At 36.3% G+C, this 24244-nt stretch overlaps 1 protein-coding gene across 1 annotated transcript in view; it reads left to right on the top strand.

Annotated features, from left to right (window-relative positions):
• The first annotated feature begins 5970 nt into the window (after nucleotides 1-5970).
• Nucleotides 5971-24244, top strand: part of LOC149844196 (B3 domain-containing protein Os07g0679700-like) — a 78165-nt gene continuing 59891 nt past the window's right edge. The window contains exons 1-8 of the mRNA XM_090000393.1: nucleotides 5971-6369; nucleotides 12479-12560; nucleotides 12641-12742; nucleotides 13400-14157; nucleotides 14299-14395; nucleotides 14981-15155; nucleotides 16477-16553; nucleotides 16762-17175. Coding sequence (XP_089856519.1) covers nucleotides 6257-6369; nucleotides 12479-12560; nucleotides 12641-12742; nucleotides 13400-14157; nucleotides 14299-14395; nucleotides 14981-15155; nucleotides 16477-16553; nucleotides 16762-17175 — 1818 coding nt within the window. The 5' untranslated portion in view covers nucleotides 5971-6256. The remainder of the gene's footprint in view (nucleotides 6370-12478; nucleotides 12561-12640; nucleotides 12743-13399; nucleotides 14158-14298; nucleotides 14396-14980; nucleotides 15156-16476; nucleotides 16554-16761; nucleotides 17176-24244) is intronic.

The raw sequence follows: 24244 nt of genomic DNA, 5'->3' as shown, positions 1-24244 counted from the left end.
AAACAAGTCAATGATGAATAGTGGCGTATGTATCAAGAGTAGCAGTTACGGTGAAAATGAACTTGACTACTACGGTGTTATTAAAGAAATAATAGAGTTAACTTGCTTAAGCTTAAATAACAGGGTAACTTTATTCAAGTATCATTGGTTTGATCCCATAACAACAAGAGTCGACAAATCCTCAGGCATTGTGGAGGTGAATCATAAATCAAGGTTTAGAACTTATGAATCATTCATATTAGCATCACAAGCTTAACAAGTTTACTATACTTCATATCGGAATACAAGGAAGTCATATAGAAATGAATGGTGGACGGTTTGCAAGGTGAAGTATAAACTATACCCCGAGTATGATCAGTTACAAGAAGACAAGATTGTTGAAGAGGGTGATTACTATCAATCAGATGATATGTATGACTTCTCTTATGGTCACAATGTCACACATGGTCTGCATGTCACACCTCTATTGTCTGATGACACACGTATGAAAGAATGTGATCCAAATAATATACCAAGTGGATAGGCGCTCAATGAAGAAGAAGACGAAGAGGAGAAAAAAGAATAATAATAATATGAAAGTCAAACAAGTGATGAGGAAGCATACTCGAGCTAGTGAAATACATCTTGTAATACATACCACGTCACTTTCTCATATGCTCTTATTTTTGTAGTTCGAAGACCATGTTAGTCATGGTAGTAGTTAGCAGGATATTTGAGTGTGTTTGCTGCAGGTACATGTTTGACATTGATGTGATATGAATGATTTGAATGTATTTTCATGTTTGATGTGACTGTATCCATGCTTGCATAAAGTTATTTTCGATTTGATTATGTATCCATGAAATTGCATATCATGTAATTGATCCAAATAACATTTTTATTTGTTAGAATATGGTTTGTGGAGGTAACAGTGGTCGAGGACCCAGTGGTCGAGGACCAAGTGAAGGTCGTGGGACATCATTAGGTAGATATCTTTGTGTTATATTTAAATATATGCATTCATTATGTTTTTGCTTATATGTTGATATAAAAATTATTACTTATTAATCGTCTTTATAAGATCCCAACTCAGTGATAGTCAGTCTCAGCCTTCGTCTTCACGTAATGCTTTGATAAATATATCATTTAAATAATTATATATTTGATTAGCTTAAATGTGCATTATATGAATTTTTAACTCATTGCTCTATAGGTGATGTTTCGCCTACACATGACCCACCTACACCAGTTGCTCATACACATCACGAGACAACGCCGAATGCAGGGTCTTCTCAGTCTGACACACGATGACTCATTCAAATAGTATATATCGATAGTCGACCATAAGTATTTCATTGTCACTTGTCCAATACTTATCTTATAAATAGTGTATATTGATAGTCAATTGTTAATGTGTATCAATTCATGTGCAGCGCGAGGTTCGAGCTACAAGAAGTAATACGAGAAATTAGGAAGTCACTACTTCAACATCTTTCAGAACTGATCTCTCAATGGAAAGAGTACCTGAAGGAGGTGTTGGACAGATTATTGTCCATATTCATGGTATGCAATCAATTATCATAACTAATACATTTCATATTTAATTTTTTGTTATAGTCATGTGTGTTAACTTTCTAAAAATATTTGTAGGCTTCGCGACTGTGAACGAGGAGAAGGGCGCGAGGGTAGTGTGGCAGAAGGTGGCTGCCAATTGATTTGCCGATATGCTGCACAATATGAAAACTGCAGCAATAAAAGCAGCTGGTGGGATAGATGATCCATTGCAGTGGAAGGGACATAGCCCTTCTACTATCGGGAGAGATTATTGGGATGAAATATGCGATAAATAGGCGAGCAATGAATTTTAAAACCGCTCAGCAAAGGCTGCACAAAACCGAGCAAAGATGCCTGATGCCCATCTACACACAGGTGAATCTAGGACTTTTGGGAGCCACCAAGAGAAAATGGTAACTCATCAATATATATATTGTTAAATTTATAAATATTTCTGCATACTTTTTAATTGATTTTTTATCCTTTAACCTTGCAGGAAGCAGAAAAAGAAGGCATTGTGTCTTACAATGATGTGTTTATTGAAACACATAAACGTAAGAGCACAACAGAATTTGTATCACAGAAGGCGAGAGTGATATTAGTATGTATTTATTATATTAATAAACATTATAATATACAAGTTACTATGAATTACATCATCATAAATATTGAAATTCTTAATTATTAATCCATGCTGTAATCATTACTTTATAGGAGTCATACGAGCATCAGATGGTAGAGAATTATGACAACGACTCCACTCAGCATCCGCCTTTTGATCCTACAACATGGGTGACTGCAACCGGTGAACCAAAAAAGGGTCATGTGTTTAGGTTTGGGAGTAACATGAACACCACACCAGTCGTTGCCTTCTGCTGCTAGGGCTCTCAAAGTTCTCTTGCCAACATCAACTCCCATCGTCCGATTGACCCTGCTATGCCTAGGGATGGTGTCTGTCAGCGTCTTGAGAATAAAATGCGTGACTTTTTACATGAAGTCATTCCCAACCTTTTCCATAATGAGTTATGCAACTTTTTTTGGGACAGAAAAACTTTGTCTGCATTCAACATGAGCTCTAGTGCTCGTCAGGTATAAAAATTCATGTAATTTGTTTCATGTCGTTAGATTTCAAGCTAGTATATGCATGATTGAATACATATATGCATGATTGAATTTTTTTTGACACCTTTAGAACACATTTATGCATGATTGAATGACTATACAATTTTTATGACACCCTTATAACACATATACGTATGATTGAATCACTATGATTTTTTTTGACAACCTTACAACACATATAAGCATGATTTCATCACTATATAAATTTTTTACTGCCTTATAACACATATATGCATGATTGAATCATTATAAAAGTTTTTTGACAACCTTAGAACACATACAAACATTCTTTCATCACTATGATAACTTTAGAACACATATGAGCATGATATTAGCATATATGAAAGTTTTTGGACTGCCTTATAACACATATATGCATGATTGAATCAATATGAAAGTCTTTTGACAACCTTAAAACACATGTATGCATGATTGAATAACTATGAAAGTTTTTTTACTGCCTTAGAACACATATGAGCATGATTGAATCACTATGAAAGTTTTTTGACAACCTTAGAACATATATGAGCATGATATTAGCATACATGAAAGTTTTTTGACTGCCTTATAACACATATATGCATGATTGAATCAATATGAAAGTTTTTTGACAACCTTAGAACACATATATGCGTGATTGAATCACTATGAAAGTTTTTTGACAACTTTACAATACATATAAACATAATTTCATCACTATAAAATTATTTTACTGCCTTAGAACACATATATGCATGATTGAATCACTATGAATTTTTTTTACTGCCTTAGAACACATATATGTATGATTGAATCACTATGAAAGTTTTTTGACAACCTTAGAACACATATAAGTAGGATTTCATCACTATAAAAGTTTTTTGACTGCCTTATAACACATATATGCATGATTGTGATACATAACACATTTATTTGACAACCTTATAAACATTATATGCATGCGTGAATCACTATGATATTTTTTTGACAACCTTAGAACACATATCTGCATGATTGAATCACTATGATTTTTTTTGTCAGTCTTAAAACACATATCTGAATTCTATGATTGTCCTTTACTTTATTGCTAGTCTATGTGTCATTCAACATTTACTTTGATTGCATTAGATTAGGTGCATTTCATATAATTATTTTATTATATTTTGTTTATCAATACTAATATTTCAGTTCTCTTGTAGGATCCTGGAGATGATCAACGTAGAGGAGCTGATGGAGGCGTGGATGGAGGGGCAGATCGAGACAATGAAGATGATGATGCCCCAAATCTTAGCGAGGATTAGATTCATGTGTTTAATTTGTTTCACGTACTTGTAACTAATTAGAACTTGGCTAGGACTCTACTCGGTTGTTAAATTTGTTTAACTTATAACTTGTGTTAAATTTGTTTCACCTGCTTTGTATATGTATTTTTTATGTGTACTTTATTTTTTATACACAAGTTATATAAATTGTATAATGAGAATTTTTTCTCGATATTCATATTTTATTTTATTTTAAATTAATTATCCGTCGCTAATATCCATCACCAATTTAAATCAGTCGACGTTTTGCAACAAAATTTAATCCTTCGCTAAATTGGTGACGAACACGTATTCGTCGTTAAATTTTAGCGACAAAATATATTCTTTCGCAAAACCAAATCAGTCTTTATTTAACGATGAATTGGCGACAGATAAAATTTGTCATATTTTAGCGACCAGGATTATGCGACAAATATTTTCTGTCGCTAAACACGTTAGCGACGGATAGCGTATGCCGCTAATCCGCATTTTTCTTGTAGTGAAACCACAAAGAAGATGGACATACAGATTTATGTGGAAAAAACCTCCCCTTAAACTAGAAAGAGAGTAAAAAAAACCACGGCCGCGCCGGGGGGAACCCCAGACCCCCCCTTCTGTAAGGGAAAAAACTATGAATCAGGCTCTATAACTCATTAGGCAGGAATGAGAAGGCAGCCATATGTTGTAACACAAGCTAAAAATAAAGGCGGAACATGCAAATCTATTAACGAGGAGCGAGGTGAAACATGCAAATCTATTAACGAGGAGCAGGAGGTGTCCAACACATATCTATCTTGCAGGAGAACATTTCCATCAAAAGCATATCTACTTTTTTTATATGTTATTTTATTATAAAGTCATCGTGGACAACATTGGCATATGAATTATTGCGGGTCCCAAGATATTCCCCGGTACACACCGGAAGACGCGAATTTGTGTTTCGGGGAAAACACACAACACCTTCTCCTATGCAACCCACATTCCAAGCAAATCGTGGTTGAAAGGGGCCTCACCATCTCACAGATTTGATGAAGCAAACCTGGTAAGAGCCCCTTGTTTCATCATTCAAGTTAACTTTCTATGCCTCACCATCATCTGCATTGCTGCTTTAAAAGGACAACAAAACAGGTTATTCATTTGTCTGTGTGGTTTTGTGATGCCATTTTACTCATTTTATGGTGTTTTCATGTACGTTTACCTTGATGAAATTGAAGGAAGAAGAAAAGCTTAAATTTTAAATATGATTTTGAGATCTAAGCATTCAAAAACACTCTAAACAAGGAGACTTCAAGGTCGCCATTAGCCTACTTCAATGCTAACCCTCCATCCTGTTTTCCGCAGGAAAATTATCCTGTGTTTGCCATTGTTCAAAGTATACAAAGTTTAATGCATTGGCAACTGGACATGAAAATAAATGAAAACTGTGGTGGCCAATTTATGTTATAACGGACAATTATTGTACATTTTTATCATTTTCTTAAGAGGAAGCATGCCATTTCAAAGGGCGGCCCAAGTTTTCATGCCCCAACTTCCAAGAGTCAAAGCCCATGCCTGTCAAGGTTAGAATCCTCCAAGAGCCTTCCTCAAATTGCCCTAAATTTGTGGGTAAGAACCAAGAAGCGGTAACAAATAATAAAAGTGGGTGGGGGAAGGAAAAAGTAGTAGCCACAGTCTACTAATAACCCTAAAACAAAAAAAATTGATAATTGACTTTGTAAAATGACAAAATTACCCCTCACACTCAAAGCACAGCCTGAAGGCTTTCTGTGAGGCAAATTAGTCATGAAAAATATTTAACCCCATAATCGTCTCTCTTTGACTTTCTTGACTAGAAAAAATCAGGTTGGTAGAATTTTTTCTTTTATCAGTGAGCGAAAAAAAAAAAAAAGACTAATTCTCTCTCTAAAAAACACTAAAAACTCTCTCTCTCTCTCTCTCTCTCTCTCTCTCTCTCGTGCATGCATGCACACGCTTCCTCGCCCTCCAGATCGTGAGGCGATTGGCGACCATTCCGGCGACGGCTGGCCGGAAAATTCCCTCCTCGCCGGATCTTGGGACGCCGGTGAAATCAGGGGTGTCGTTGGGTTTTTGGCTCTCGGAGGGGAGGGAAGGAAGATGAGGGAACCACTGGCGAGATCGAGAAAGAGGGGAGATGGCTGTCTCTCCTTTCTTCGTTTCCGTGTTTCTGGATGAGAATCGGTTAGTGGGTCGTGATGGAAAGATTGGGTTTCTGCGTTATCCGGTCGTTGTTCAGTAAAAATGCCGCCTTTCCCCCCGAAAAGTTTGACGCTTGCTGAGGGGGAATAGGGAGGTGAGCGGTCATGGAAATAAAGGCGTGCATGAACTCGAGATGTGGGTCGACGTCGACGAGTCGGTGGAGGGCTGGATGGTCATTAAGGGCGGGTGGTGTTGCTAATCTGTGTGATACTTGTGGGTATGTAATCTGCTTGCCTTAATCTTTAGTTGGATGGTGGTTTTCTTTCGTGGGTATCTTTTTATGACTTCTTCGTGTAGGTTAGTAGGAAAATGGATTGTATTTGGGCATGCTTTGATTTGAGAGACGAGTTTGTGTTCAAGAATGTTTTGATGCATGTTTTGGTTGAATGTTTGTTGTTTTGAGAGATTATGGAGTTCCCTTGGTTCGTATCTGATTGGGTTTTTACCATAGGAAGGAGGATTTTAGTGTTTCTTATCAATCAAAGCGTGGGGTTTGTCGGTGTTTGTATGTTTGACGTTTGACGGTCTTATTTTTGAAATCAAAAGTTTAAAATCTGTAGCCACCATGTTTGCATGTATCGGAAACAGGGTTTACGTCAGTGGCGGAGCCAGAAGTTTTTTGTTGGGTGGGCAGACTTTGGGTCTTGGGGACAATGCTATGGTCTTGAAGGATGATCCATTTATTCGGACCAGCGGCAGAGTCAAAAATTTTTCGTTGGAGGAACAGTCATTCCTGGAGAGATAAAACTTAAATAAGCCTTTGAATTAAAATAACAATTGTTACAAACATAAATAACTAAATTTATGAACATAACAAGATGAAACCTTAAATTGTACTTTTAAACTAAAATAAAGATTGTTCACTTAAGAAATGCAAACAACTAAATTCATGAAAATTTTACAACGAGCATCTTCTATTTTTCATATTTTGAAAACAATTCATAATTGCATCATCACTGATGGTATCAAATGTCTCCTTCTCTATGTAAATAACCAAAGCATCATTGATCCATTCATCTCCCATTCTATTACGTAGACGACTTTTGATATTGTTTATAGCTGAAAATGCTCTTTCAACACTTGCTGTTGCAACTGACAAAGTTAATGCCAACTTAATCAATAGATACACATGAGAAAATACAATGTGCTTTTGAGTTGCTACCATCATCTCCGCTAGCTATGCTAAAGATTTTAAACTTGAAAACTAGTCACTGTTTCACATTTCTGCAATATATATATATATATATATATATATATATCCAATTGATTTTCAAGTCTAATTATGTTTACTCTAGAAAAGTCCTTAGGGTAAAGCTCAACAAGACGAATCAACTTATCTTTATTAAAAGCAGAAAAAGAATTCTTTGGACTCAAGCATGACATTGAAAGGAGGAGCTTTGTATTTGCTTCAATGAAACGATCATTCAACTCTTGAAGTTGCAAATCAATAATAGCATAAAATACATCAATACGATAATGATGCAATGTGGTGATCTTTTCAACCTTACATCTTGGTCGTCCTTGAGGTGTATATGAGTCCCCTAGATCAGGAATTAGAATATCAAATTTCTTACAAAATATGGACACTTTTTTTATGAGAGAGTCTCATCCATTATCTCTCAGACCTTGAAGGCACTGTTTTGATGTAGTGATCTCTGGATCTTCCTCTTACATGAAATAATCAGTTTACCTCATCTGAAGTAATGCCAAGTAAGTCCAAACCCGATTTTCAGTTTGCAAGTTCTAGCAAGTAATGACAAATCATTAAAAAGATAAAAAAATTATCCAAGTTCTGCACGTTTCAAGAAAATCACATAAGAGAAGCATAAAGCATATTGGACAATTTCTTATGAAAAATCACATAAGAAAAGCATAAAGTAATGACAAATCATTAAATATTCTATTGATTCAGTTCACAATTTTCTCTGATGTGATCCTAAACTGCTATTAATTTCTACTCCATGAGCTAACCTAAATCAACACGAGGAAGGGAAAGAAAAAGGCTTTCCAAACTCTATATAGAAAATGGTTAACAAGAACAATGGTGGAAGTGCACCTTGATAAGCATATACATGGGTAAGATACTTAGTGTTGGTGAACATCTTAGCATTGAAGAGATATTGTTCCTTAAGTTGGATACATCCACCTCACAGTAGTCTCATCGATAGGAGACTGATATTACTGATCTCGTGAAAAATCAGACAGATTCAATAATCCACTGCTCCTGCTCCCACCCCACCCAGGAAAAATGCAAGAACAGTAGGAATTGTACATTGTAACATACTACATAATAATCTAAATTTATGAGACACAATATTTAGAACAATTAATATCTCTGCCATAACTTATGCTATGATTCCAGGAATAGGGTGGGTTGTGTCACCGACACCAAGGCTTATCAGCTTTACATCTGGGTACGTACGAAGCAACATGTGTAACCCTGTTTTGGTAAACATCTGCGCTCCTTAGCATAGGACAGAACACATTCTGGGCATGCCAAAAGATCCATAAGAAATCAAATGTTACATCAAATCTCAGAAGTAAATACCTTTCGCTATTTCCAATTGCAAGAGCAATTCAAAAACTTGAGATAAATTAAGATGCAGAACTAATTACTTCATAACAATTTCCTGCCTCCCATAGGATTCAGATCCACCCACTTACCTAGTATTTGGGGCAAGTTGGAATGTTTCACTATGCAGCAATGCCATACTCCAGCTTATCCCACTTTTCTGGATAAGTGGGTGCAACCAAATGCCCCCATAGAGAAGGCTTCACATCAATTTAAGTAGGACATGAAATGCAAGTAAGGATGCAATTCCTCCCCTTGAACTACTACTGTACTAGAAAAAGTCGTGTTAATGTAGACCAAGAAATCATCAGCAAAGGCTCCAGCATCATTATCTTCATGCAGATTTTTTTTGATATTTTGGTTGAAGTTAATCATTTACAATTAAGAACCAGGAAGCCATCACAACCAAAATCACCACGATACGTCAAAACTAAACCATATCGAAAAAAGCCGTAACAGGCCATATGATAAGGCATAAAACAAATAACACATTGATCTTCTAATACATGCACAAATCGAATCACAACGCGAAGCAATTGCACAAAAACATTGGTTCTCGAATATACACAAACACTTCCCGATACAATTCCGACCAGTCAACTCACTGCCGACATCGATAGCAATAGTTTTCTCAATAAGGCCTTCGTGGAGAACCCACAACTGCGTGTGAGCCTTGAGGTGTTAAGATTTCGTGCTTTTGCTTCCCCTGATTAGAGCATTCAGCATACCACATTGAAAAGGGCCAAATTCTACTACAACCCTAAGTTCAACACTCAAGAAGATAAAAAGAAGAGGAAGAAGAAGAAGAACCATTTGAACCCAAAATCTAGAACATCTTCATATATTGATTAACCATACGCATGAGATCCCAAATCTTTATAAGAAGAAACCAACGAAAAACCATAAACTCACCAACCAAATTGCAACCGTTCTTGCGGAGAACCTCGAATTTCTCCTGAAGAAATCAGAAGCGACGAAAATGAGAGATTGATCAAATAAGAGAACAAAAAAACACACACATAAACCAATCAGATAACAACAACTATTAGGGTTAAAGGGTTACAGGGAGACTTGCGTGGAGAGAGCCGCGGGGGATCGCAGAGGAGGAAGCTGGGAAGGAAATAGAGAGGACGAGAGGGACCCGGCGGCGGACGAGAGGGGTTTCCCTGTGATCCTACTATTTTAACCCTAATGGGTTCTCGGATCCGGATTGGGTCCAGATCCAACCCGGGTCCGATAAAAAAATCTGGGGTGGGCGACCGCCCACCCATGCCCACCCCTGGCTCCGCCACTGGTTTACGTTACGAATTAGATGTTGTGCAGATCCAAACGCATTTCATGAAGTGGATATTGGAACCCTTTTATTTCATTGAGGCCACCTTTGTCTGAGTTGCATGTGCTCGCCACGCTCATCCTATTGTTGGACGTTGCATCTTTCCATGAAAATAAGATTCCAATCTAAAACTTAAGAAAGATGAGAAACAATCGGTTTTGCTTAAAAAAACATTGTTGGTAAATGTGGATATGTTGCTTGAAGTTTGGTTTTTACTTGCATGCAATACGTCGGATATGTTTACTTTCCGTTATTATATGATTAGAAGCAAGGCAGGTTCACGGTTTGTTTGGATGGGGGAAGAAGAGAATATGCAGGGGATTCCTTCCTGTTTATTCCCTTTCTCTCTATGACCAGTGTTCTCTGTTTTTTTTTCCTTTTACTTTCTGTTCACTGTTTTATTGTTTTTGCTTTGCTAGGTGGTCACTTGCTACCCTGCATCATTTGTTTCATGTGTTAATTTTTCCTATCATTTAGTAAAGTTTTCATTTTCATGTAAAAAAGAATTGGATTAGAAATAGTGGGTATCTTTTCTCCATTACTGGACAGCACAGTCATGTGAACTTCTGAGAAACCATGTAGGTGAAAAAGGGATATTTAGTTATATCTAGTTGCCAATTCAAAGCTATCTGGACATTGTCTTTATACGTGACCCTGTCCGAAGTTGTATTAGGATGTGTTTTTTGGATGCTTGATGTCTACAGATAGAAGGAACATTTCCAACATAGATCCTTCTGCCTCACAGAGAATTTGAAATTGTGTGAGATAGGAAAAAGGGGGCAAGTGGAAAGAATAACTCACTCCTGAACCGGTTGGGAAAGCTTCACCTTCTACAATTCCTTAGCTATAAATTACAACAGTTTAGCTCAAACAACATAATGTGATGATGTGTAAATCTTCAATTCTACAAACTAAGTTAAGTCCTTATCTCTTCTCTCTAGTAAAGTGGATTGCAACTATTTAAATAAAACCAGAATTCATTTGGTCTCATCAGAATGTTCAAGAAATGAGTCTGTAAGTGTTTACCATCAGAAGATGCTTTTATTGCCATCCTGATAATAGTCGTAGCATGAGTCAGATGTCTGGATAATTATAGAGGTAAAAAGTCCTATATTTTGAATATCATAGTTGTAAAAGCAGTTGCAGGCTAGGGTAATAGTATATTTTTATAGGACACAGGTTCTGCCTACAATTACTTGATGCTTTATTTTCAAAATATATACTTAGATTTGGATTAATAAAGCTTTTTATGTTCTTCTGTATGCATTATTTTGGTGCAGGAATAGAAGTTAAAATTTGTGTTAGGCACTTGCATAGTCACCTAGGCCTAGCACCCAGTAGCACCTAGGTGCCTCAGTGGGGCACCATAATGATAATTTTGTATTTTTTAAAATTTTAAAGCATGAAATCTTGTTTTAATAGTATTTTTTTAATATTAAAGGCTTTTCAGATATTTTCTTATTTTTATGCTTTTTATGTAGTGCATATTGAATTATTATATATTTTTTATGTGGGTGCTTGCCTTGATGATGATTAGCTCCTAGGGGCAATGTTGTCAAAATCAGTCTAAATCGGCTGATTCAGATTGAATTGGCCTTTAGCCGATTTAAAACAGGGGTTGATTAGACCCCCTTCCAAAATCGAGTGTTTTGGCTCGAATCATTTGAATCGGCCACAATCAGTCGATTTTTCACTGAATCAGTTTATTAAAAAAATATAAAAACAAAATGGTCTGAGCTAACCCTAACCCCTTTAGCGGTATACAGCACTTTTATATAAAGTGTAAACATGTGTTTTATTTGAATGGGTTGTGATGCTACATTATGAGTATTCCTTTAAAATATCATCTTTATGAATGTTGTCTATATTGGCATTTATTATTTTGTTATTTCTGCATTTGTCTTTTTTCTAAAAAAATCTGTTTTTTCTTATGTTTTCTGTTTTTTTGAATAAAAAACCAAATTTAAAAAATGACTTGATTTGATTGTTTTTTTAATAAACCGATTCACCTAGTGAACCGATTTTAACAATATTGCCTAGGGGTTCAAATGACTAGACAGCACCTGGTGCATTTGATTATTAAGGAATGTTGGCTGGTGGTACTCTAGGAACAGGCCCTGTCTAGCATTCTTAATCCTTGTACTCTTTTCTGCATTGTGCAGTATAAGAACATGCAGATTTTAAAATGATCATATCATTTTGGTCAGGTACACGTGGTGCTATTAAGGATTTTGTTTCCTGCTAATTTGCCAATTCAATGTGCATGTTGAGCATCTCATTTGTTTAAATGCATAATTGAATCCTAAATGGACACTGGATGAATGAGATATCAGCTCTTTCCTGCTCTACCTCTTATTCATGTGTTATTTAAAGGAGAAAAGAACCACCTCCCTGTTGATCTGTTAATGGCAATGAATGCAGGGCTGCATATGAGCAATCCATTTTCTGTGATATGTTTCATGTAATTGAAACTGGATGGAGAGATTGCAACTCGTGTGGCAAGGTAAGCTTATCTATTTTATGTACCACTTGCTTTAATTTCCTGATTTCATTTAGCTGATCTTATGCTTGCATCTACTGCAGGGTCTTCACTGTGGATGTATCGCATCAAAATCCTCATTTGAACTAGTTGATGGAGGAGGAGTGGAATGTATGAAGTGTGCAAAGGGCTCAACTCATTCTCCTGTAAGAAAGTCTTGAAACTTACTGATGCCTTCCTATTCAATCTTTTTGATCATCATGGTTGACCTTTTTACTTAAGCACTTTTCAACACAAGAATAAGGCACTTGTTGGATTATTATTATTATATTAGCAATGGTTTGAGTTGCCAAAGGGAAGGCAAAACACATTATTCAGTATAGAGATATACTTTTATCAAAATTGTGTGAGATTTGCAGAGCGACATTTCATTAAAAAGTTGGAACTGGTTAGTGTTAATTATTTTTATCTAGTAATTTTACTTCATGATCTGTATAGGTCTTTGCTTTCATGGTCCTCTGATTATTTTTGTCCATATGCATGTTATTCTCTATGAGATGAATATGGGACCTGTTTAACTGCCAATTTGATGCATTAGATATAATTTTTTTCTCTATATAATCTATGGACTAGATTTTGATGGCACTCCTGTTTATGTTTTTTGGATAACCATTAGTAAGCAGTATTTTGGCAATGTGGATGAGTATGAGCATGCATTTGCCATGTGGCCATTTAGTTAGTTGGATAAACAAATGACTGTGGTTAAATCGTCTTTGGGTGGTCATTTATGAACTAAATTTGCAATTTTGAATTCTTCTCCTTGTATCCATTTCTTCTGAACCATTTGAATGTGGAGGGTGCAGGCCCAGGGTTCAGGTCAACTAGCTTCTTCACCATCTCCTCACACAACACTGTATTTGCCTACAAAATGTTCAAGTGGTGAAAGGAAGAATGACTTTAGTACCTTACAAGAGAATGGCGCTGGTGAACTCATATCCTCATCTCTTGATGCTAAAGTAAACAGTAGTTCCATGAAGAGAGGTGAGATTAAACAATCAAGTGGAGATGACCAAGGGAACATAAGAAATGGTAGGCTTGTAGAACAGGACAGTAATATGAGGATGTCTATTGAGAGGATAAAGGAGCAAGGTGCTCTTCCTTTTGCAGAAACTGGAAGTTTAAGCCTTCCAAAAAAGTCCGCAGGATCTTCTATATTAGTCAATCAGAACACTCATAAGGATTCCATGGCAAATGGAGAGACATACAAATCACTGTCCGCTGCATACTTGAATATCAGCTTAGGGACTTCTAATTCTGGCAATGCGGTAGAACCAAGTAATTTACTAAATAATGCAAAACTTCAATTACCTATTCCTAGTTTTGCTGCAGAAATTAGACAGCAGAATAGATCAACCCCTTCATTTCTGCAAGGGCAAAGATCTCGCCACCTTTTGCTGAAACCTGCTAACACAAGCCCAAGTACAGGTTCTGAGTCACCAAAGGATGTGCTTCCCCAAGTAAGGGTTGCACGACCTCCAGGTGAAGGGAGGGGCCGGAATCAGTTGCTGCCCCGTTATTGGCCCAGGATTACAGACCAAGAGCTCCAACAGATAACTGGAGAGTATCCGTTGTTTAATTTAATGGTCTTTATTGTCTCTTTGTGCATTTAGTTATGTTTAAATTCTTGGTTTGGTCACTTTATGCTTGATTATCATTTTGACTGGATTGCCTATGGTTTTGACTTGACCCTATGACTTTCAAGCTCAAACTCAAAATTAGTCCCCCTTTTTGAGAAGGTGTTGAGTGCCAGTGATGCTGGTCGAATTGGCCGTTTGGTTCTCCCAAAAGCTTGCGCTGAAGTAAGTCTTCTGTTTTGTTTTTCTTTACCCCAACAACTACTGCTCGTCACTACTTTCAGATCAACATTGCATTCTTGTTCAATCAACTCATTAGGAAATTGCAAAAAATGCAAAAATTGCTTTACAGACTTTATAATTGTAGTGCATCATATATGAATACTGCCACAAAAGTCCTGAAGGAAAAGAAATGTTTTACTATTGTCATGATATTTTCTTTCAATAAAAAATTGAGTTCTCTCATGGTACTCTTTATGCTTTGACGGCTGTATCTTACACTTGCATAATTCTCTGAAGGCTGGGTTAAGATTGATGGAGTTCATAATGTTACATCATATTGTCTTTGTTGGTTTGGGTAAGCTTGTTACACCAAGTTAATATATTAATTTGCTTAAAATGCTGGAAGAATTTGATTTCTTTGTTGGGATTGGTTTCTCTGTTGATTCCCACTCTATGTAGCATCATGGTCTATATCACATTTTTTAAATAGTTTTCATTTGCATATTTTTTTACACATAATATTTACACATATTTCCTTTATTTCCCTTCCAGAATACTTCAACCGTGTAATCACTGTTATTTCAACAGGCATACTTTCCTCCAATCTCACAACCGGAAGGCCTTCCACTCACGATTCAAGATGCCAAGGGTAAAGATTGGCCTTTTCAGTTCAGATTTTGGCCCAATAACAACAGCCGGATGTATGTGTTAGAAGGTGTGACCCCTTGCATACAGTCTATGCAACTACAAGCTGGGGATACAGGTAACTTTCTCAAATACTTGTCCTTTTAAGTCCTTGTTCTTTTTCAAGAGAACAACACATGCTCTTTTGGAACTTACAATCTTTCCATAAAACAGGGAGGAGAAACTACCATTGGACGTTTTAGAACCACTAGAAAATTTTGCTCTTGGGCTTTTCTTGGCGAAGGAAAAACTCACGATTAAAAAAAAAACTAGGAAACTAGCAGAAACATATATAATCAAACACAAATGAAACCACAAAAATTGTAAAAGATAAAAAACCACAATAGTTGGTGATAATGTCACGATAATATCATGGTTTATTAGAAATAGGCAATATATTATGGGGGCTTGTGAATTTCCCACAAGATTTTCAAAATCTCTTTGATATTAGCAACATAGTTTAGAATTGAAAGGCTGGGTATAAAAGTTCACAGTTTGCAATATTGTTGCTGTCAAACATGCTGCTTAAGTTATTTATGGATTGGGAAAATGCCATGTCAAAATGGGTACAACTGCTAACAAAATGAAATCACTAGTTTATTGTTTCCTTTTAGGACTTTGATGGGGTATTATCTTGATCCATTAATAACTTAGCACATTTCATTGAAATGATATTGCAAACTGTGATCTTTTACACCCACACTCTCAAATCTAAACCATGTCACAACTATTACTGAAATTTTGAAAATCTCATGATATCATCACAGAAAATTTATGAACAGTGACAATCCCAATAATATCGTGAGATATTCAAACGTGTAAGTGTGTGTGCATGTGTGCGTTTATGTATATAATGAATCTTCATGCCTTAATTGTTCTCTTCTTGGTGATTTTATATATCCTAGAGTGATGTGCATGTCATATCATAAAACTATCTATTTTCTTTTGAGAATTCTCTTGCAGATATGTCAATTTATAGTATGTTCTTTGATAGATCACTCTCTTCCATGGTTATTCAAAAAGCACACATGAAAGCTAAAGATCTTGACTTCAGGTCACTTTGGGCATTTTATATGTGTAAAGATGTGTTCTTTGACTAAAAAAATGTGTGTCTCTTCATTTGCTTTACACCTTAACTGCAAATTTGTTTTTGTTTTCACGTTTTGGAATTTGAGGTCATCAAGAGTGGACATATTTTTTTTTCTGTTTTTTTGGATTGTCTCTGGCATGTGCTCATGCTGTGTCAATATTTTCATGTGTTCTGTCTTGATACTGCACTTGTACTCCTGTTCCCTGTGGTAGTATCAGTTATTGCATAAAGATTGATGAAAGCAGCTATGATACTGGAATGCTTTTCGGATCTTGCTGGCCATTTTGTGGTAAAAATATTTGCTGTCCAGTGATTTTTAGCAGGATAGATCCAGAAGGGAAGCTGGTTATGGGATTTCGAAGGGCAACAAATACTTCACCTATTCCTGTAAGGAATCCTTTTTATTAATCTTGAACCACGTTGATTTCTCTTTTACAGAAGGATCGTGACACTTGCAGTAATCCTCAAGTGTAAAATATGAATTTAGTTCATGTTACTATTCTAACTTGTGCTAGTTAGAGGCTTAATTTTGTATATTTAGAGTTCAGAAGTGCTAAGCCTGGTTTGATGTTCTCCACACCCATGATTGGACTAGGAATCCCAAATTGCTGCAATTGGAAATGGAGTGGTTGCTAGTGATACATGTATTTCTGGTGCTGTTGAGAGCCTACCTTCCATAAGTAGCTATGCAGGTCTTTTTCATGCACTCAAAGGAAATGCTGGTTCTCACTTAAACAACTTGTCTGAAAACCTGAACATTTCTGATGACAATGATGGCTGGTGTAAAACTGAGAAGAATGGAAACAGATCAAAAGAACTACAGTTGCAATCTTTGCGGGTTCAAGAGAAGAAAAGAAGCCGTAATCTTGGTTCTAAAAGCAGGAAGTTGCACATAGACAATGAAGACATGAAACTTACATGGGAGGAGGCTCAGGACTTGCTTCGTCCTCCTCCAAGTGTCAAACCAAGCATTTTCATGATTGAGGATCATGAATTTGAAGAATATGAGGTATGCTTCCTATAGTATTATAGAACCTTGATTGTTCTTTTCTATTGGCATTTGATGTTATTGTTGTCATCATTGTGGCCATTTGTTTTTGTTATTGTTATTGTTACTATTATTTTCTGGCTCTGTTTTATGTGCACATATGGCTATATCCATCTCTTCTTAGTGACGATCAGTCATCTCTGGATAACATTATTCACATCAATCGGTGTTATTTTTCCAAAGTTAATACATATTTCCACATTCAATGATGCAATCTGTGTAAAGAACCAATTCATTTACTTTAATATATTTTTCATGGGATAGCATATGGACTTCATTTTCCTGATTGTGAAATAGGAATCAGGAACAAAAACAGAAAACATATGTTAGAGCCTAGAGGATATGATTGGATTAGAAGGAATAGCAGAAAAACATCAGGAAAATATATGATTTTGGAAGTCAAAGAAATGAACGAAAAAACCCATAGAAACAGCAGCAAAATAGATAGAATCTTTCGAGTGCTGATGGTGTGAAATGAAATATAGTGGATACATGAAAGAGTGGGATACTGGTTTAAAACTTTGGAAAAAGAAAAGTGTTGCAACTTGCAAGAACTTGTTCCAGTAGGTACTTAGGAGAATGAACATAATCTCACAAGGTTGTAAAAGCAGTTTTCACATGGCAAGAGGAAGTGGTGAAATCACCCTCCTAAAAGAAAAAGAGATGCACATTTGAATGACAGAAAAATTAACATGACTAGTGTACAACGCTGTCAACTCTTTATACACCTCTCCCTCAGGCTTCAAGCTGAAAGTTGTAATGGAACTTGAATAGGAGAATTGTTAAAATGTATCTCTCTTTATGTAAATATTTACATATATATATAAAGAGAGATACATATACATATATATATCACGTATATATGTATATGTATCTATCTTTATATATATATATGTAAAAATGTATGTTTCTTTTTGTTTCTTTTCTTTTCTTGTAAAACCCGCAAGGGTATTTTAGTCATTCACCTTTTGCGCATATTCATAATTATGAATATGCTGTAATTCTTTTTGCTTTTTCACTTTTATTCTTTTTCTTTTTTCTTTTTCATTTTTTGTCTTTTTTTGTGTTGACTCAAAGTCAACTTGGAGGGCTCAACACTAGCTGTTGAGCCTCTCCAACGGTTAGAATTCTAACCGTTGGAGGGGCTCCAACAGCTAGTGGAGCCCCTCCAAGGCTTCCTTTCTCATTATAAATAGGGGAGTTTCCCCTTTGTAATACTTACTTCTTGGAGCTTTTTTTCTCCAAGCTTCGCAATAAAATTCTTTATATTTTGTATGCCTTTGTGCATTTGAGTTTCTTTATTGTACCTTTGTGTACATTTGTTCTAAGTGTTCTTGTGCATTTGTGCACATTGGTGGTGTTGTGCTTATCGCACACTTTATCTCTTTTTGAGATATTTTCACATGGTATCAAAGCGAGGTTTAAAGGAAAAGAAGATCGTGCTCTTTTTTCTCTTCGTTGGAATACCTCGTAAAGTGTGCCATTAAGTTGTGGTGGTTGAAGTGAAGACTCGGCTCTTCATTCTATATTTTGGAAGCTTCCTACATCAAGAAGGGACTCATTTCGCATTGTGGTACGCATTTATTTCTCTTTGTATCCTCTCTAATGGGTGAAAAGGATTCTCACTTCTCTCTTGGCTTCAAATTGAATGGAACGAATTATCATGTATGGGCCGGGAATATGGAGGCCCATATAAAAGGAAAGGGTCTTTGGGGATATGTTCAAGCAACTATTCCCGAACCCGTACCAAAAATTACTACCCTTGACAAAGGGGAGATCAAGGTTCGTGAGGGAGAAGAAAGAGAAAAGGCTTTTGAAGATTACAATAAGAAGCATGAAGAATGGGAAATGAAAAACTACAAAATACTCTCATGGTTCTTCTCTTCGGTTGAGACCAAAATTAATGCCAATATTCTAAAGTTCAAAAAGGCATGTCAAGTATGGGAATATCTTGAAAGAATGTATACTTCAAGAGATTTGTCCCATAAATACTATCTCCAAAAGAAGGCCTTAACCCTTCAACAAGGAGAAATGTCCGTTAAAGAGTATTTCGCCGAGTTATCCACTATTTGGGATGAGCTTGCCCTCCAAGAACCTAAATGGAGTGGTGAGGCTATTGAATTGAGAGCCAAACAATTAGAAGAAGATCATTTCTTCAATTTTTTAAATGGGCTTAGACCCGAGTTTGAACAAACTAGATCCTCTCTCTTATCTTCTTTCTCTTCCCCTCTGTTGGAAGATGTGCTTACCAAATTAAGTGGAGAAGAAACTAGATTGGGAATGAATAAAACCAATCTAAGTGTGTTGGCCGTCCCCTCTAAAGATGAGGATGAGGGTGCTTATGCCGTCTCAAGACCGGGGAATAATGTTAAAATCTATAAACCCCCTCATTTTAACAAAAATCAAGGAGGAAGAGAAAATGGTGGGCATTACGGAAGGAGAGATTACAGTAAGATCATATGCCATTTTTGCAAAGAACCGGGTCACATTAAACCGGTATGCTCTAAATGGAAGAAGATGGTGGCTATGTCTACTACTTTCCAATCAACCAAGGAGGAAGGTCCTTCTACTTCCAATCATGCTACTTTGGCTCTCAATCAAATCATGGAAGCTCTTCAACCACTCCTCAAGGGATCCGTTTCCGGAGCCGCCATGACCACCTTCTCTCCTCCCGGTAAGACTCTTTGGCTCTTAGACTCGGGTGCATCCTTTCATATGACTCCAAATGTTTTTTCACTTTTTAAATACTCAAAAAATTTGTCACCCTCTTTTGTCTCCACCGCGGATGGGGCTTCTCTTGAAATAAAAGGAATTGGTGATTTTGAAAGACAAGGTTTTTTTATTCCAAAAGTTAGATTTATACCAAAACTAAATTTAAATTTGCTTTCCGTCTCTCAACTATCGGATCATGGGTGTGATATCAAATTCTCATCAAATAAATATTGGATACAGGATCGCCGGTCCGGGAAGTTGATTGGGGAAGGCTCTAGGAAGGGAGATCTTTATCTCATGGAGTTTCTTCAAATTCCAAAAACCTCTTTTTGTAATGTTGCCCAACATAAGGATATAAATGTTTGGCATAAACGCCCTGGGCATCCAAATATTGTCAAGCTTTCGTATTTACATTTTGCTAAAACCTTATGTAAAGACAATTTCAATTGTAATGATTGCATTCTTGGTAAAATGAGAAGCTTACCTTTTGGACAAAGAACTATGTTTTCAACCAAACCTTTCGAAATTGTGCATTCGGATGTATGGGGACCGGCACCCGTTGTGTCTAAGGGAGGTTTTTCATATTATGTTATTTATGTGGATGATTTTTCAAGGTATAGTTGGATATACTTCCTCAAACATAAACATGAGGTTTTTTCTACTTTCAAGATCTTTCACATGTTAATACAAAATCAATTTAATAGTAAGTTACAAATTTTTAGAACCGATTCCGGGGGAGAATATCTCTCAAATGATTTCAAAAGTTATATTGAAAATAATGGGATTGTTCATCAAAGGTCTTGTCCCAAAACTCCCCAACAAAATGGGTTGGCCGAACGTAAACATAGACACATAATTGAAACTACAAGAACTTTACTAATTTCTCAAAAAATTCCAAAAAGATTTTGGGCCGAAGCGGCTCTTGCATCGGTTTATCTCATCAACCGACTTCCATCCAAAAACTTGAATCAAATATCTCCATATGAAATCTTGTATAAAAAAGAACCCGACTACAATAGGTTAAGAATTTTTGGTTGTAAATGTTTTGTTCTCACCGATAAGAATGATAAATTATCTCCCAAAGCTATTCCTTGTGCTTTTTTGGGATATTCGGAAACTCAAAAAGGGTTTAGATGTTATGATATTAAAAATGATAAACTATATGTTTCAAGAAATGTAACCTTTTTAGAAAACATAAGTGGTTTTGAAGAACACAAAAATCATGAAGATAATGCCGATTATTTTTTTTTGTTTGAACTATTATCTAGAAATGAAGATTTTTTTAGCGATGATGAATTAAAAGAGAATGAGGATATAAGTGAAAGCATTCCTCAAACCATTCATGATGAAGAAGAAATGATAAATGAACCCATTACCTATACTCATAGAGATAAAGGCACTTTTAAAAGTGCAATAGAGAAATATAGTGATCTTAGTGAATCTTCCAACAATTCTCGAAGAACTGAAAGATCTAGGAAAAATCCTTCTAGATTTATATCCTATGAGTCTTTTTCTCCAAAACATAGGGCATGCCTTAGTGCCATTCACTCATATCAAGAACCTAGAAATTTTAAAGAAGCTAAGGAAATGATTGAATGGAGGGATGCCATGGACAACGAACTTAGAGCCCTCAACAAAGCCAAAACGTGGGTTTTTCAATGTCTTACAGAAGGAAAGAAAACAATAGGATGTAGATGGGTTTTCAAAGTCAAAACCAAGAGTGATGGCACTCTCGAAAGATATAAAGCCCGTCTTGTCGCAAAAGGATATAGTCAAGAATACGACATCGATTACGAAGAAACCTTTGCTCCTGTTGCACGAATGGTTACTGTAAGGTGTTTGATCACCATTGCATCTATTAAAAAATGGAATATTTACCAAATGGATGTTAAAAATGCATTTCTAAATGGGGATCTTAATGAAAAAGTCTACATGGATGCTCCTCCTGGTATGAACGTACCAAAGGGGAAAGTCCTTCGTTTGCAAAAAGCGCTTTATGGTTTAAAACAAGCCCCTAAGGCTTGGTATGATCGATTTAATGATGTAATGGTTAAAAATGGTTTTTTCTCATGCTACATTGACACTGCTCTGTTTGTCAAAAAGTCTGATGCAGGAATTGTGATTTTACTGTTGTATGTTGATGATATGTTGATAACAGGTAGTGACATAAAGGGCATCAGAAACATTAAAACCACTTTAAAAGAAAGGTTTGAAATGTCAGACCTGGGGTATCTGACTTACTTTCTTGGTATCGAGGTAGCCTACTCTCATAGAGGCTATTTTTTGTCTCAAACTAAACTTGCCTGTGAGATTCTTGACAGATCAGGTATTACTGATGATAAAATCTGTGAGACCCCTGAAGTTGTGGGATAAAAAATGAAGATCGATGATGGGAAACCTTTGGAGGATCCTACCCCCTACCGGCAACTTGTGGGATCTCTAATGTATCTTAGCATCACAAGGCCGGACATCTCTCATGCCGTGCATACTGCAAGCCAATTTCAGCATGCTCCTACATCCGTTCATATGAGTGCCGTTCTCCGAGTTGTCAGATACTTAAAGGGAACTTTAAATAAGGGAGTTTTCCTTTCCTCTTCTTCTGAGTTGAATTTAATTGCATATACTGACTCTGATTGGGGAGGTGACCCAAATAACCGTCACTCCACTACAGGCTTTTGCATTTTCTTAGGTAAATCCCTGATCTCATGGAGATGTAAGAAACAACAGAAGGTGTCTCTATCATCCACCGAAGCAGAATATCGAGCCATGGCGTCTACAACTATGGAGATTGTCTGGATTCATCAGTTGTTGCAAGACATGGGGATTCCAATTCAAGAACCCACAAAGTTGTGTTGTGATAATAAGAGTGCAATCTATATTGCTAAGAATCACACGTTTCATGAGCGGACAAAGCATATTGAGATGGACTGCCATTGTGTCCGAGAGGCATATCTACAAAAAGTCATCGACCTTCCTTATGTAACGTCAGAATATCAGTTGGCAGATTTCTTCACCAAGGCGCTTTGCTCTCCAAGATTCAACTTTCTCCTTAGCAAACTTTCGGTCATTGTGCCCTAAGTTTGAGGGAGGGTGTTAAAATGTATCTCTCTTTATGTAAATATTTACATATATATATATATATGTAAAAATGTATGTTTCTTTTCTTTTCTTGTAAAACCCGCAAGGGTATTTTAGCCATTCACCTTTTGCGCATATTCATAATTATGAATATGCTGTAATTCTTTTTGCTTTTTCACTTTTATTCTTTTTCTTTTTTCTTTTTCATTTTTTGTCTTTTTTTGTGTTGACTCAAAGTCAACTTGGAGGGCTCAACACTAGCTGTTGAGCCTCTCCAACGGTTAGAATTCTAACCGTTGGAGGGGCTCCAACAGCTAGTGGAGCCCCTCCAAGGCTTCCTTTCTCATTATAAATAGGGGAGTTCCCCCTTTGTAATACTTACTTCTTGGAGCTTTTGTTCTCCAAGCTTCTCAATAAAATTCTTTATATTTTGTATGCCTTTGTGCATTTGAGTTTCTTTATTGTACCTTTGTGTACATTTGTTCTAAGTGTTCTTGTGCATTTGTGCACATTGGTGGTGTTGTGCTTATCGCACACTTTATCTCTTTTTGAGATATTTTCACAAGAATTTATAAAGCAGCTATCCATCCATAAGCTGTTGATATTTAGGGCAAGGGAGTGAACTTAACATACAATCGCACCCCAGTGCACTGGAGTTTCTAGGTACCTAACAATCTATGTCACATAGATATGGGTGTCGATGCGGACATGAGTGCAGGTGTGGAAGGTGCCACACGAAAATTTAAAAAAAACTTGGGTGTAGGGGTGTGTGTGTATATATATATATATATATATATATATATAAAAGGTTGATGCAACTTTTCTTAAAGGTATTTTTAAAAGACTTTTTAATAAAAACTTATGAGTGCAAACCGTGCATCAAATCTTAAATTAACCGGTTCACACTAGTGGTGAAGTCCGGGTTGAACTCAGGGAATGTGTTTATAAGTTTTGTACTCCACACAAGAATGAACTTTATTGCCTTAAATGAAATGTAAATAAAACGTGTTACCCTATTACAAAGGTTCGAGCAGAAATAAAAATTATTACAACCCAATAAATTAAATAGCCTGCGGCCTTAAAAAAGTTAAAAGTAAAGAAAAGGAAAAATCTGCAGGGCTCTTTGCTCGTGATCTAGCTTCCCTTGTTTGCAGGGGCACGGCCCTCGCTATCACATTATAGTCAACAAGCATGAACCTACCTGCAAAACACAAAACCACAGAACAAACGAAATACTAGA

This window comes from Nuphar pumila, chromosome 3, assembly GCF_984573655.1.
Source record: "Nuphar pumila chromosome 3, dmNupPumi1.hap1.1, whole genome shotgun sequence".
NCBI lineage: Eukaryota > Viridiplantae > Streptophyta > Magnoliopsida > Nymphaeales > Nymphaeaceae > Nuphar > Nuphar pumila.
This window is presented reverse-complemented; position numbering and strand designations above follow the sequence as displayed.